General features: G+C 38.0%; 1 protein-coding gene across 1 annotated transcript in view; it reads left to right on the forward strand.

The window, feature by feature from the left end:
* The window catches only part of ING3 (inhibitor of growth family member 3), a 28,409-nt gene extending 22,196 nt beyond the window's left edge, over positions 1-6,213 (forward strand). Inside the window, exons 11-12 of the mRNA XM_061414528.1 lie at positions 249-287; positions 3,757-6,213. Coding sequence (XP_061270512.1) covers positions 249-287; positions 3,757-3,873 — 156 coding nt within the window. The 3' untranslated portion in view covers positions 3,874-6,213. The remainder of the gene's footprint in view (positions 1-248; positions 288-3,756) is intronic.
* The last annotated feature ends 8,697 nt before the right edge of the window (positions 6,214-14,910 follow it).

Consider the following 14,910-nt stretch of genomic DNA (forward strand, 5'->3'; position numbering starts at 1 on the left):
GAACAAGTTTTTATAGACTTTCAAAGAGCATGTAATTTCTCTGTTATCCTGCTGTACACCCCTGCCCCCAAAAATCCTTCAGAAAAAAAAACCCATAAACTGTATAAGGCTACATGCCCTGTTTCTTAACTCAGTTGTATATTCTGTGTATTTCCCTCTATTTTCTTTACAGTATCATAAACAGTTATTTGAATTTAGGTGCTTGTTAATATAGTCATAATAAAAATATTTAATTTTCTTTTAACTAGGTATCCTATGGTGAGATGGTGGGCTGTGATAACCAAGATGTAAGTATTAAATTTTTCTACTTAGGAATGAAAAAACAGGTCTCACCTTATTGTTACTGGAATGTATATTTTTTGTTTAGTGTGTCTCTCAGTCTAAGGAAACAGGTTTGCAGTAATGTTAATTATATTAAGGCTGGAATATTCCTCCCCCAAATAAGATAGTGTCCCTTAATGTGTTCCCTATTTTAACTTTTTTAAAGCTAATTTTATGGTTTTATGTGCAGATTACATTTCTCAAAAGGCATCAGGTTGTATGAAAATTAGAAACACCCTTTTTCCCTTTTGCCAAAGAATTCTGTGTTTGCTAGGATTTGGTTCTCTTATCACAATGAAGAATTGGAACTTTAGAGCAATACTTTCAGGAAAAATGATGCAAAGGTGAGGCTTCTGATGTGGGTTATTGTCCTCCCATTAGAGTGTATTTCCTGCTGTGTTCTGCAGGTGTCAGCCAGTAAGAGCCATTTCTGATATTAAAAAATAAGGTTTGGAAGAAAAGAATTCCTGTTTACTTTCCTTGAAGCTTATTTTGAGTTAGAGATATGTTTTTCTTGAATGCTGAGAATATTTTTGTCTAGTAATTTCCACTCCCTTCTTACTGTCACACTGCTTAGCTCCCTTTTGTCCATGTTTTCCTCCAGGGAAGTGACAGAAGCCTGAATTCTAATAAAGGGCTAATCAATAATGTCAGGCTGCTAAGGTTGATAATAAGAGTTTAAAATTTTAAAGCAATTTGAAGATTGATCAGAGTTGACACACAGAAGTGTGTACTTCCCTGACCTGCCAGGCTCCCCATAACACGGTTCACATAGAAAAGGCTCTCCTTCCACCTCCCTCTGCAGACCCACTTGTGGGCTGTTCATGATGACTGCAAAACCGTCCCAAGAAGACATTGTAAACTGTCTTCTGGGATGCTTGGTGGAAAAGATGAATGATATTTCTATAAATACCGCATCACACTCTCTCTGATCCCTCTCATTTTGTGCTCTTTGGAGTGCTAAGATTTTCTGTCAGAGTATAGAACCGCTTAATATATTACACAGTGGAATTCTTTTCCTCTGCATATCTAGAAATAGATAAATGCCAAAAAAGGAAAGCCAGGGAGATCCTTACATCTTTAATTACAAATAGATTGTTCTACTTTATGAGGAAATAAATCAGATCAGATCAGATCAGTCGCTCAGTCGTGTCCAGCTCTTTGCGACCCCATGAATCACAGCATGCCAGGCCTCCATGTCCATCACCAACTCCCGGAGTTCACTCAGACTCACGTCCATCGAGTCAGTGATGCCATCCAGCCATCTCATCCTCTGTCGTCCCCTTCTCCTCTTGCCCCCAATCCCTCCCAGCATCAGAGTCTTTTCCAATGAGTCAACTCTTCGCATGAGGTGGCCAAAGTACTGGAGTTTCAGCTTTAGCATCATTCCTTCCAAAGAAATCGCAGGGCTGATCTCCTTCAGAATGGACTGGTTGGATCTCCTTGCAGTCCAAGGGACTCTCAAGAGTCTTCTCCAACACCACAGTTCAAAAGCATCAATTCTACGGCACTCAGCCTTCTTCACAGTCCAACTCTCACATCCATACATGACCACTGGAAAAACCATAGCCTTGACTAGACGAACCTTTGTTGGCAAAGTAATGTCTGTTTTTGAATATGCTATCTAGATTGGTCAGAACTTTCCTTCCAAGGAGTAAGCGTCTTTTAATTTCATGGCTGCAGTCACCATCGGCAGTGATTTTGGAGCCCAGAAAAATAAAGTCTGACACTGTTTCCACTGTTTCCCCATCTATTTCCCATGAAGTGATGGCACCGGATGCCATGATTTTCATTTTCTGAATGTTGAGCTTTAAGCCAACTTTTTAACTCTCCACTTTCACCTTCATCAAGAAGCTTTTTAGTTCCTCTTCACTTTCTGCCATAAGGGTGGTGTCATCTGCATATCTGAGGTTATTGATATTTCTCCCAGCAATCTTGATTCCAGCTTGTGTGTCTTCCAGCCCAGCATTTCTCATGATGTACTCTGCATAGAAGTTAAATAAGCAGGGTGACAATATACAGCCTTGACGAACTCCTTTTCCTATTTGGAACCATTCTGTTGTTTCATGTCCAGTTCTAACTGTTGCTTCCTGACCTGCATACAAATTTCTCAAGAGGCAGATCAGGTGGTCTGGTATTCTCATCTCCTTCAGAATTTTCCACAATTTATTGTGATCCACACAGTCAAAGGCTTTGGCATAGTCAATAAAGCAGAAATAGATGCTTTTCTGGAACTCTCTTGCTTTTTTGATGATCCAGCAGATGTTGGCAATTTGATCTCTGGTTCCTCTGCCTTTTCTAAAACCAGCTTGAACACCAGGAAGTTCACGGTTCACATATTGCTGAAGCCTGGCTTGGAGAATTTTGAGCATCACTTCACTAGCGTGTGAGATGAATGCAATTGTGCGGTAGTTTGAGCATTCTTTGGCATTGCCTTTCTTTGGGATTGGAATGAAAACTGACCTTTTCCAGTCCTGTGGCCACTGCTGAGTTTTCCAAATTTGCTGGCATATTGAGTGTAGCACTTTCACAGCATCATCTTTCAGGATTTGGAATAGCTCAACTGGAATTCTGTCACCTCCACTAGCTTTGTTCATAGTGATGCTTTCTAAGGCCCACTTGACTTCACATTCCAGGATGTCTGGCTCTAGGTCAGTGATCACAACATCATGATTATCTGGGTCATGAAGATCTTTTTTGTAGAGTTCTTCTGTGTATTCTTGCCATCTCTTCTTAATATCTTCTGCTTCTGTTAGGTCCATACCATTTCTGTCCTTTATCGAGCCCATCTTTGCATGAAATGTTCCTTTGGTATCTCTGATTTTCTTGAAGAGATCCCTAGTCTTTCCAATTTGTTGTTTTCCTCTATTTCTTTGCATTGATCGCTGAAGAAGGCTTTCTTATCTCTCCTTGCTATTCTTTGGAACTCTGCATTCAGATGTTTATATCTTTCCTTTGCTCCCTTGCTTTTCACTTCTCTTCTTTTCACAGCTATTTGTAAGGCCTCCCCAGACAGCCATTTTGCTTTTTTGCATTTCTTTTCCATGGAAATAAATAAGGCTGAATATTAAACAAAATCTTTAAAATACATTTACCTGCTATGTGAGAGACCCATCTTACTTCTTGTCCTTGTGAGTTGGTATCCACATACTCTCCAGCTTAACAAAAATTAATGATTTGTGTTCATTATTTTAAGATTATGGGAGTAGATTACATGAAGCTCAGAGTTAACAAAGATGCATATAACTTTTTGTGTCTCCATTTCCTCATCTCTGAACCCTACCAGTTGGACTAAATGATCTATAAAGCCATCTCCTAGATGTCTAAGTTCTGTCTCCATCAATCTAATTATGAATATTTAATCTGCTGGGCGGGCATGTTTTAACATACTTCCTGATCTTTTACTAAAAACTACTTGGCGTTTTTGCATTCTAGTGCCCCATAGAATGGTTCCATTATGGATGTGTTGGATTGACAGAAGCCCCCAAAGGAAAATGGTACTGTCCACAGTGCACCGCTGCCATGAAGAGGAGAGGCAGTCGGCACAAATAAGGGAGGCCATTTCGTTTGTGGAAGAAAAAAGCTTCAACATTTTATATAGGACTTTAAAAAAAGAAGAAGCAGTGCATTTGCAGGCAACCACTTAAAGGATTTACATAGACAATCCTATAAGATCTTGAACTTAAATTTTATGGGTTGTATTTTAATAATGTAAGTAAATTATTTATGCACTCCTGGTGTGCTCCAAATATTACTCCAGTTAGCCTTGGATTATTTCAGTGGCCAACGTATGCAGACATTTGTACTCCTCAACCATTTTCTCCAAGTAATGGGCATTCTATAATGTAGACTTCAAAGAATTCCAACGATGAAGATTTTAAGAAAAGTATTTTATATTCAACAGGTATGTTCTGCTGCATGTACTGTACTCCAGAGCTGTTATGTAACACTGTATATAAATGGTTGCAAAAAAAAAAGTGCTTCTAAAAAGATAATGGTTTTTTAAATGCCTTTATAATAAGCTTTGTTTCTTTGTGAAACTAAATTCAGCGGGCTGAAGCAAATGGTTCATGTGATAAAGTGGGCTGATGTCCTCTAGAGTACCTGGGTACATAAACAGAAACTCCTGTAGGTAAAAACGAATCTGGGCCATTAGTCTTTATATGTTTCTGCATCCAGACAGAGTGCAGTTCATGAGGGTGGGGTGGGAGGGCTGAGGGGAAAGGGTGTTAAAGTGATAACATTTTTATACCAAATGTGTTTATTTTTTTGTGCAAGTAATCCTTAAAATTGGAATTGTATTAGGTGTTAAAATAAAGTTTTTAAAAAATTACTTGTATTTATACTTTACACACTTAATAATGAAAATTTCTTAATTCCAACTAACTTCCAATTTTCATAATCTCAAAAGGACAGAGGCCCAGGACACAGAATGCTGCGTAATCTGTTATGTCTTTAATAATGCTTGGAATTTGTGATACAGAAATAAGGAAAAGACATTTTTATGTAAATGTGAAATGCAAATGTATTTTTCTAGAAGATCCCCCTGGCTTTACCTTCAGTCTAAGGGACATGAAAGAAGTCTAATTACAGCAGACGAACGGAAATAATCATTATAGTTGTTTTGACTTGAGGCACTGTGGCCAAACTGAAGTAGAGAGACCCCTTGGATTGGAGCTTAAAATTCAGTTCTCTTTTTGCTTTTACCACATGTTGGTATGCCAGTTAATTCACTTCTTTAGTCACTCTGGCCCTTATTAAACCAGGGTGATGCCAGCTTCAGGATGTCTGTAAGCAATCCTGAAAGTTTTATTCTATAGGTGCTATTTAAACTAGAAATTTTGCATAGTGGAAGTTTTATTTAAGGTATAATATTGAGTCTGGTCGGTAGAAAAATCCTTAAAACTTTAGAAATACTTATTATGTCATATTTCTTTTATATTGAAATGTACTGGGCCCATCAGATTTATGTTTTAATCAAAACCACTTATGAGCCTCTTAGAACTTATATAGAAAACTGTAAAATCTATGCAATGCTACCCAAAAGGGTATGGATTAGATAGGGGATTTTCAAGGTCTCTTCCAGCTTCGAGATTCCACAGTTCTGAGCTGCTGCAGTCTAATTTTATAACTGGACAGCCCATAAAACTAAGTTAGGTTCATTTGTGGGTACTCATGATTTCATGATACTCAGTATTTTCTTGGAGATTTTATAAACCCTAAAGAAATAATATATAATGTAGTATTCAATTAGCTTATTAGCATGTTGCCTGGGGATGCTCAATGGTATTGTTTAATCTTATACATAATGACTTTTCTAAACTCACTGTTTTATAGGAATTGGTTCAAGGAAAAAGCCTTATGTACAGCCTTATTTTAAGAGAGAGTTCTTGTCAGAGTCAGGAACATCCCTGTTTCCAGCTGCTATAGCTAGTCCCTTTCAGTGTGTGAATTCCACTATTTAACCAAATCACTCAGAAAAACATTTTGACAAATTTTAAGCTCAAACGTTGAATATTTTGAAGCGTGTATAAAGACGTAAACAAAAATTTTGTGCAATTATTTAGTAATGGGTGGAACCTGTTAATATCTGAGATCTATATAATGGGCCAAACATGGAACTACCTCATCGAAAAAAAAATGTGGCCAACTATTAATAATTCTTTGTGACATTTACATCAAGGGGTATATGAGCATTTTTGGTATTATACACATTCAAAATCTTTGTTGTACAAAACTCGTGTAACAGTTGGTGGCATAAGAAAAATCCGAATGTGGGTTCACAGTTTATAGGTGATGAAAATTGAGGCCTTACTGCTGTGGAGTGTATATTAAAATGTTCATGGTGACACATTTGAAGCAATAAATGGCTTAATGAAATGCCTAAACGAAGCTGAGTGTTTGATAAACGTACAATCATTCTTTTTTAGGGCAGTTCATTTTTTTTAGTCTTTTATCCTTCAAAGCAAATTCCACATATTTTAGATTTTTAACCGTCTTTGTTTTGTACAATGTTAGTGCCCTTTGTCCTTAGACCTCAGCAATAGTCTTCTTGACATAATGAATTATTTTAGACTTAGAAAAACAAATGTCTAATATACCATAAGGGGTAAGATTCTCTTTGAATGTGTAGACATTGCAGTGTTTGCCTTCAGCTTTCACATTAAAAAAAAAAAGTCTTTCAACAGGAGGGTTTTAAGAGAAAAAAGAATATCCTCAAAAATGTTCATTTTTATAATCAAACGTTAAGCATTTAGATGTTGAGATTACACAGATGAAGGTATTTGTGTGTGTGAGGGGTGGGCGGAAGAAGTGGGAAGGATGGACATGTTAATGAGTAATTGTTGTATTTTAGTAAGTGCTATCAATGGATGTACTCATTGTTCTAGGAACTGTGAGAAATTTAACTTAAGAGCTATTATTTAAATAAATGATGCCTAAAAACAGATGGTTTTCCAGGCAGGTGAAATGGTTTTAGAGTCATGGACATTCTGGGAATTTAAAAGTCGTCTGAAATGAGTAGATGTGGTATAGGGAAGTGTGCTGACAGAGGAGGAACCTAGAAGCTGAGTGAAAGTCTGTTCATGAGCCATGAATTCATGAGAGTCTGTTCACTGTGCCATACAGTTGTTTGTCAGTGGGAGTAGTGATAGCAGTTACATATTGTCAGTTGAATACTTTCTGATTATTTAAGTTTAAATCATGGCACTTTTCTTACTGAGATTATAAGCTAGAGATGACAAAATTAAGACTAAGTCTTGCAAATGGCTGTAAAATTCTAAATTTAAGGTGAATCTTTTCTCCCAATTTTTGAAGCTACAAATCAGAATTGTTCATCAATTCATCAAATCATCAAGATTTTTAGGTTTCCCTATTTAGATGGTAAAATATAAATTATTAAAACAGATTGTAATTTCTGACCCAGGATCTTAATATTTCATGTTTTGATTTAGCTACAACAGAAGAAATTTAAAGTGAATTAAAGATGAAATGACTTCAGAATTGTTTTATGTTTAATTGAAGTTTGATAAAAGAGAGATAACCTCTTCTGGCCATTTCCATTTTAAAGTAGTCAGTCATGTATACCTTATAAGTCAGTATTTTAACTTAATAAATAACTTTAGTAACACATTATTAGAAGTCTAGACATTAAAATGTTTATTTGAAATAAATTTAATAATTAATAAATTTTTCAGAGCCTTTTACTTTTATCACTCCTGGCAAAGGAGACTGTAAAGAGAACATTACAAGATTTCAAGGTGATCCAGTGGTTAAGACTCTGGGCTCCCAATATAGAGGGCCTGGGTTCCATCCCTGGTGGGGAAACTAAAAGCCATCATGCCACCTGGTGCGACCAAAAAAAAAAAAAACCAGAATATATATATATATATAGTCATTTTTCTGCAGCTCATTATAAATTCAGAAGCCAATGTGAGAAGTGAGCTTGAGGAATGTGTATAGTGTGTGTGTAGCTTATTCTCATCCCTCACTTCTACTGGCCTGTTAATGACTAAGAGTAATTTTTCACAGGAAGGTGTATACTTGCTAGTCTTTAATGATAAACTATTTTAAAAGCATTCATAAGTTTAATATTGCTGTAGGAAAAAACAATAACCGTATTTTAATTATTTTTGCACCGTTAAACCTACTCTACTATAGGGACCTTCCATGCTAACATATTAAAATAAGAACAATTATAATTGGTACTAGGTAACTTTAAAAAGCTATCTAGGTCAAATGGAATACAAGGGACCAGGCGGAAATATTTCTAAATAACCCTGAATATAAATAGGAGTCAGTTCATTAGAATGGTTTTGCCTATCTTATAACTAGCCTAATGGAGGCTTTTAATGTGACCTCCCTAGTATGTTCCACTAGAACTTATCGATTTTTTATTTGTATCCTTGATGAATTTGTATATTTATCTTTAATATGACAAATAATTATTTTCTTGAATAGTTGGAGGCATTGATTCTAAAGATAATTTTTTCATGGGTTTCCAAGTGTACCAAAAGATTTTTTCACTTTTCCAATGGTTGTCATTTGTAAGTGTTTGAAAAAGAATCCCCTTATGTGTTGAAAATAAAACAAAAAATAGGCTTATATATAAGAGAAAATATGATTTAAATATAGATGTAATCTTTTGACTTTGTGTGGTATACATGTAACCAAAGAACCATACTCTGTCAAAGAACATTTCCTTCTTAGTCACTTAGATTAGCTAAATGAATGCCAGCCTTCATTGGAGTAATAAGACCAAACCTATCCCCTCCCATCCCCCATTACACACATCAGTCTTTCAGGGAACAAACAGCACTGGAAAATTTTTAATACTTTTCATTTTCTGAAAACAAAAATGGATGATTGAACTGTGGTTACATTTTAAAAAAGAAAACAAGCTAGTTATGTAGTTATCTTGAGAGAATTTATCATAATTTCCAAGGAATATTATGCTGTAAATCAGCAGAAAAGAGGAATGAAATTTTTAATTAATGTAATTTGATTGTATGATATTTGTTCATGTTTTATGTATTAATTGATAAAAGCTTGGGAATTCTGGCTGTATGCCAAAATGTAAGTTGAGAGATACAATTCTTTGCTTTAAATATTTACCATTCTACCTATGTAGAGGATGTGAATCTTAAAAGCAAACTTCGAAGGCTGCAAGGAAATGATGTGCCCAAATTACATTTGTTTGGAGGAGCAGCATAATTACACATTCAAGAAATGGTTAAAATCCCAATGGAGCTAATTGTGTGATTGCCACAGGGACTATTCTAAATGAGGTAACAGACCATTTTTGGCAGCCACATGGAAAAGTTGTGTAACAAAGCCTTCCTTTGGTAAGTTTTAGTCTCCCAACCGTAGCGCTACTGACATTTTTAACCAGATGATTCTTTGTTGTGGCGTGCTGTCACGCGCATTGTGGGATGTTCAGCACATTCCTGGCATCTGCATAGGAGATGTCAGTAGCATCTCCCCTGGGTCCACAAGTTGTGACCACCAGAAAAGTCTCTAGACAATGCCAAATGCCCCTTGGGGGACAAAATTACCCCCACTGGGTTATATGTTACCAAGATGTGAAATATTTCTTGTGGGAAAATGGCAATGATATGGAAAAATATGTGAATTTATGATGTATAAACCTTATGAAATGGGAATTTTTTAATTATTCACAAAAAGATGCTGATAGATGCTACAATAATAGGAAAGTGAGTTAAATAGTTTCAGTCAGCAGTTTCTACTGTAAAGAGATATAAGTATACTAGTAGTTAGAAGGCAGAACAGAATATGATTTAAAAAAAGTCATCTTGGATACTGGTGCAAGCATATTCAAAATGCCTATGGTGACAGAAACTTGTGAAAAATAGAGTGACGGGTCAATAACTACGGAGAGCTGGAGAGAGTACATCCCATGGAACATCCCATTTCAAAAGGGCACCCGCAAGTGTGGTCATATGGAATATCCAGGAGATTTATATGCTCAGAAACACTGGTCCGGTGGACAATTTAAAATGATAAGCCCTTACTCTGGAGGGTGAAGTCTATCTGGACTGTTTTGTTCATCTAGGAATTTAGAGACTATAGAATGTGTCTGTTCAAACAAACATGAATCAAGGAAAAGATAGAAGGAAAATGAAGATTTTCACTCTAGTATTTTATTTCCATGTGTAAACTGAACAAATGCTGTGCCTGAGGGAAGCCTCTTCTACCCTAATGCAATTCCCGGATATCTGCAAACCCTGAGCTCACCATTTAGCGGCCTAGAGTGGTTTTAGCCTGTAGTGGTTTTAACCACTACAAAGGAAGAATTTTTTTTTTTTTTTTAATGCACAAAAAGCCCCATAAAGTTTCAGTGGTCTTAAGCTGAAATCCATAGATTTGTACGAAAAAGTGACTTCATATAATCATTAGGAGAGAGTCAATGGAACTGAGTTAAAAGGAAAAGCCCTGATGCTGGGAAAGACTGAGGGCAGGAGGAGAAAGGAGTGACATGGCACAAGGTTGGATGGCATCGTCAACTCAATGGACATGAGTTTGAGCAAATGGGGAGATGGTGAAGGACAGAGGATCCTGGAGTGCTGCAGTCCATGGGATTGCAAAGAGCTGGACACTACTTAGCCTCGGTACAACAAAAAAATTTTTAATGTTGACTGCATTAGAAATTGCAGAAAAATTGTAAGTCTGTTTTAGGATTTCTGTTCATAGTCCTCCAGCATATCAAGAACCAGACCTCAGCCTAATTGCAGACTGAACTTTCGGTTTTTCATTATCATGAGCGGTAGATGGAAAGTTCTAAAGACAGGTGAGAGGACGCATGATCCTAAACCTGATGTAAATTAGTGCTCTGTGTTTATGTGGCTCTGGGAGATAACACACGATCAGGTGTCTCTGCACAGACCTTAAACCAGTGCAGCATTTTCCTGCACAAGGACAGTGAAGGCACTAAGGCAAGAATATGACATTGCACATGGACTTTTCTGTTCAACAGTCTTGCATTTTGCACCTCTGAGAGTAACCCCATAAACTTGACCCACGTTATTGTCCCCATGGACTGTAGCCCACCAACCTACTCTATAGCGATTCTCCAGGCAAGAACGCTGAAGTGGGCTGCTATGCCCTCCTCCAGGGGATCTTCCTAACCCAGGGATTGAACCCAGGTCCCCCGCATTGCAGGCAGGTTCTTAACCATCTGAGCCACTAGGAAAGCCTGTTATTGTACTTATCCTTCCTAAAAAAAAAAAAAAAAAAAATATTTTGCTTTGTGAGTTTACAACTAAAGATAGTGGTAATATAACAGTATATTCAGATAATCATAAATAACGGGCTTCCTAGTCTGACAGTTACCATAATATCTTCATTAATAAAAGATTTGGGGAAGGAACTTTCTGGATTCCTGTCTACAGATGGCTAAATAAACCCTTTAACTTAGAAATTATAGCCATCCTTGATCAGAACCAAACTCTCCAGTTTTATCCTTACTGTGTGCATGCATGTTTTGTCGCTTCAGTCTTGTCTGACTCTTTGCAACACTATGGGCTTTAGCCCACCAGGCTCCTCTGTCCATGGGAGTCTCCAGACAAGAATCCTGGAGTGGGCTGCCATGCCCTCCTCCAGGGGATCTCCCCAACCCAGGGATCGAACCCATGTCACTTATGTCTCCTAAATGCCACCTGGGAAACCCTTTATCCTTAGTGGTCTCCCACTAAAACCTAAAACCTTCAGCAGTTGAAATATTTGTGACTTTTCAAGGTCAAGTTGAGAAACTGCCACTTTCCTGAAGCTTTCCTTATCACCTCTCAAAAGAGGTGAGCTCCTATAAAGCAATTATCCTTTGGTAAAAAGTAATTAAAAAAAAGAGGTGAACTCCTGATTATGATTCTTCATGGCACTTGACTTATCTCCACCTTAGTTGTGGCTGGGATTGTCATATGTGCACCAGCCTCTTTTCCTTTTCCTCATATTCCACCTCAGATTCAGTTAGATGGGTCCATATGAGCGGGCTCAGAGCAACAGAATGTGGGCCAAAGTATATATGCCAATTTGAAGCTTGGTCCCAAAAGACCTGTCACATAATTCTCCATGCCTTTATCATTTTTCATCTGCTAGTATGATTCAGAGGATCTCAGTGGGTATCCAAGATTCTAGAATATGGAAAGTCACTGGGTGGAAGGACCTTTGGTACAAAATGTCTTAATAGAAACTGACACTGGAAAATGATATAAGTGCAAAATGAGCTCCTGTTATGTCAAGCCACTGAGATTTCATGGTTACTTTTTATAGAAGTTACCCTATCCTGACCAATTTGCCTTTGTGTTTATTATATATTTTAGTCATTTATGGTATTTGTCAAATGTTTTGTGTTTTCCACATCACCTGGAATGATGTTTTTACATAGTAAAGATTAAATATGTAGTTCATGATTTAAAAGCATCCTGTTACATTTGGAGCTTATGGGGCAAGTTCCATAGTCAGTATTAGAAGAGAGGTGGTAGGAGCTAGGAAGAGGTCAGACAAATCCTCTAGGGCGGAGGTACTGGAAAGTGAGTACCCAGGCGTGGCTGACAGAAACCCCAGAACTTAACTCACAGCATCACCACTAGTATGTATACCTGGATTTTACATCATAATAGTCAGGAGCCTTCTTGAACGAGAAAGCCTTGCAGGAAACCAAGAGGGCCCAGAATCTGAAGATTTCCTCTTCTTATCAGGATACAACAGAGAGGAAATCCATGTCAAAAATATATCCCTATGAGCACAACCTTGGAGCCTTAGGTGACCTTTGAGCTTGGCAATCACTGAAGTCCATATTTTATGACTACGCTGACACTCAAAGAGAGAAATGACTTTCCCAAAGTTCCTGATCAGATACTGGAAACTTCTCTATTAGAGATAGCTTTATTCCTCTAGTTTACAAAATAAAGCAATTTTTAAAGTAACTTTTTCAAACAACAGCTATTAAATTCAATCTCCCCGTTCACCTCCATTTCATACCCAAACCAAAATGAAACATATGTTTGATAGAAGAGTATCTTTTGTGTTGGAGAATTTTAAAGAGGAAGACTGCTGGTCCAACCTTGAATTTATAGAATTCTAAAAGACCTGCCACTCTATTGGCCCAGGTTAATGCTGCTTAAATACAGGCCCTTGAATACTGAAATGATTTAGGAGAAGAGGTACTTTATGAAATTGTATGCACAAAAACATTCACTCTGAAACACTGCCAGAATCCACAGGTTCATATACAGTTTCTGCTTCTACTGCTCTCACTGAACCAATTTACTCTCTGTCTTCACTGTTCCCTGTTCTGATGCTTCCAAACTCTAACACATGCTACTTCACCTTCCATCACAACTAGGGCATCAATACCTCCCACCTGTAGCCTCCACCTTCTACTCACTCCCATCTTATACTTGCTCTCATTTTCCCAAACCAGCATCGACCACCCAACCCCACTTCACAGAATAAAGGAAAGATGACTAAAACCAAGTGCTCATGTTTGCTTTGGAGGCTTATCCAAGAGGCCCATTATTTGATAATTATCTATTCATGTATCTGCCACCAAGACAGATCCTGAGCTCAGCCCCAGGATCAAAGACATAACAGCATGCATTCTTCCAACACATGTGTACAGAACTCTTATACATTCTGTCATCTAGTCACTCCAACAACACTTCAAAGGAAGCACTCATATTATCTTCATTTCACAAAACACTTGTTTAAAACCAGTGATAAGAGGCAGTGCCATGATTCTACCCAGATTGGGGCTACCTCGAATGTTGTCAATGGACTCCCTAGTCTATGTGTGTCGTTTTTTCCACCTATTCTTCCTACCATCCCACTCTTAACTATCTCTTTTCTCACTTCTGCAGATACTGTTTTATTTACTGTCTTCTCTCACTCCCTCAGACTCAGTGGTTAAAATGGAAAATTGGGATTTTCAATCTGCCGGTATCATTTCTAAAACACGAATTTGCCATCTTCTTTTTGATTCCTGTTATTTGAAGTTTAGCTGTAAAATTAACTATGCTGTTGTCTTTCACTTCTCCCAGCTCAAAGACAATATGATTTTAGCATCTGGTTTGTGCTTTCTCTCATAGCCTGTACTCAACAATTTAATGATGCCCCAAAATAACAGTGTTCTTGCCTGGAGAATCCCAGGGACAGGGGAGCCTGGTGGGCTGCGGTCTATGGGGTCGCACAGAGTCGGACACGACTGAAGCGACTTAGCAGCAGCAACAGCAGCAAAATAACACTTCAGGTTCCTCATACTCAGTCTTCAGACTTTTTGCCTTGATAGAAATACATGTCCATTCCTTTTCATCTACTGAAGAACTTGGTGTCAGCTTGGATCACATCAACACAGGGACAATTCCAATTTAGAGATCTCATAACTCCTACTGTCTGTCAAATTACATTGCATGTACCAAAACTATATCTTCCAATACTGCTGTTTAGCTGTTTCCTCTTCATACTCTCTTGGCTTCTAAAAGTCGACTGCCCCTTCATTTTCCTCTGTGCCTTCATTTGTCATGGGATTGAGGACTCTGAATCTCTAAATCAAGCAATATTAAACACACTGGAGGGGATATATGCAAGGGTTTGAGGTAAATCTAGCTTTAGTGTGAATGCTTATTCTCTGAAGCTTTAACGTGTTCAAGTATTGGTGGTCTCTTAAGCTAGAAGAGGAGACGCCCCAGTCTCTGAATCTATAATAGCGAGGCACCCGTAGGGGGCGCTCCGTCTCACAAAATATAAGTGACAGGAGCGTGCCTAAAGGGATAGGATCACTTAAGGGGTGTGGCCTTACAGGAGAAGCTCAGCTCACAGGACCAAGTTTGGGTCAGAAACAGGTCACAAAAACCTATTTAGAGGAGCCATGGAAGAATTGTCTGCTATGAGCCGAAGCCAGTCCTGGGTATCCAGAGAGGTGAGCAACAGGCACTAGCCAGTTTGCTTTCTCCGTGGCATGTCCTCAGCTGACTCTGCACAAGTGGATGGAGTCTGCAGACTTGCCCTGCTAAAGGTTCCTTGTGGCACTCTGTATAGCATTAGACTGAGTTGACTTCTAGACAAAGCCCGCTGTGT

Source organism: Bos javanicus, chromosome 4 (genome assembly GCF_032452875.1).
Source record: "Bos javanicus breed banteng chromosome 4, ARS-OSU_banteng_1.0, whole genome shotgun sequence".
In the NCBI taxonomy this organism is placed as follows: Eukaryota; Metazoa; Chordata; class Mammalia; order Artiodactyla; family Bovidae; genus Bos; species Bos javanicus.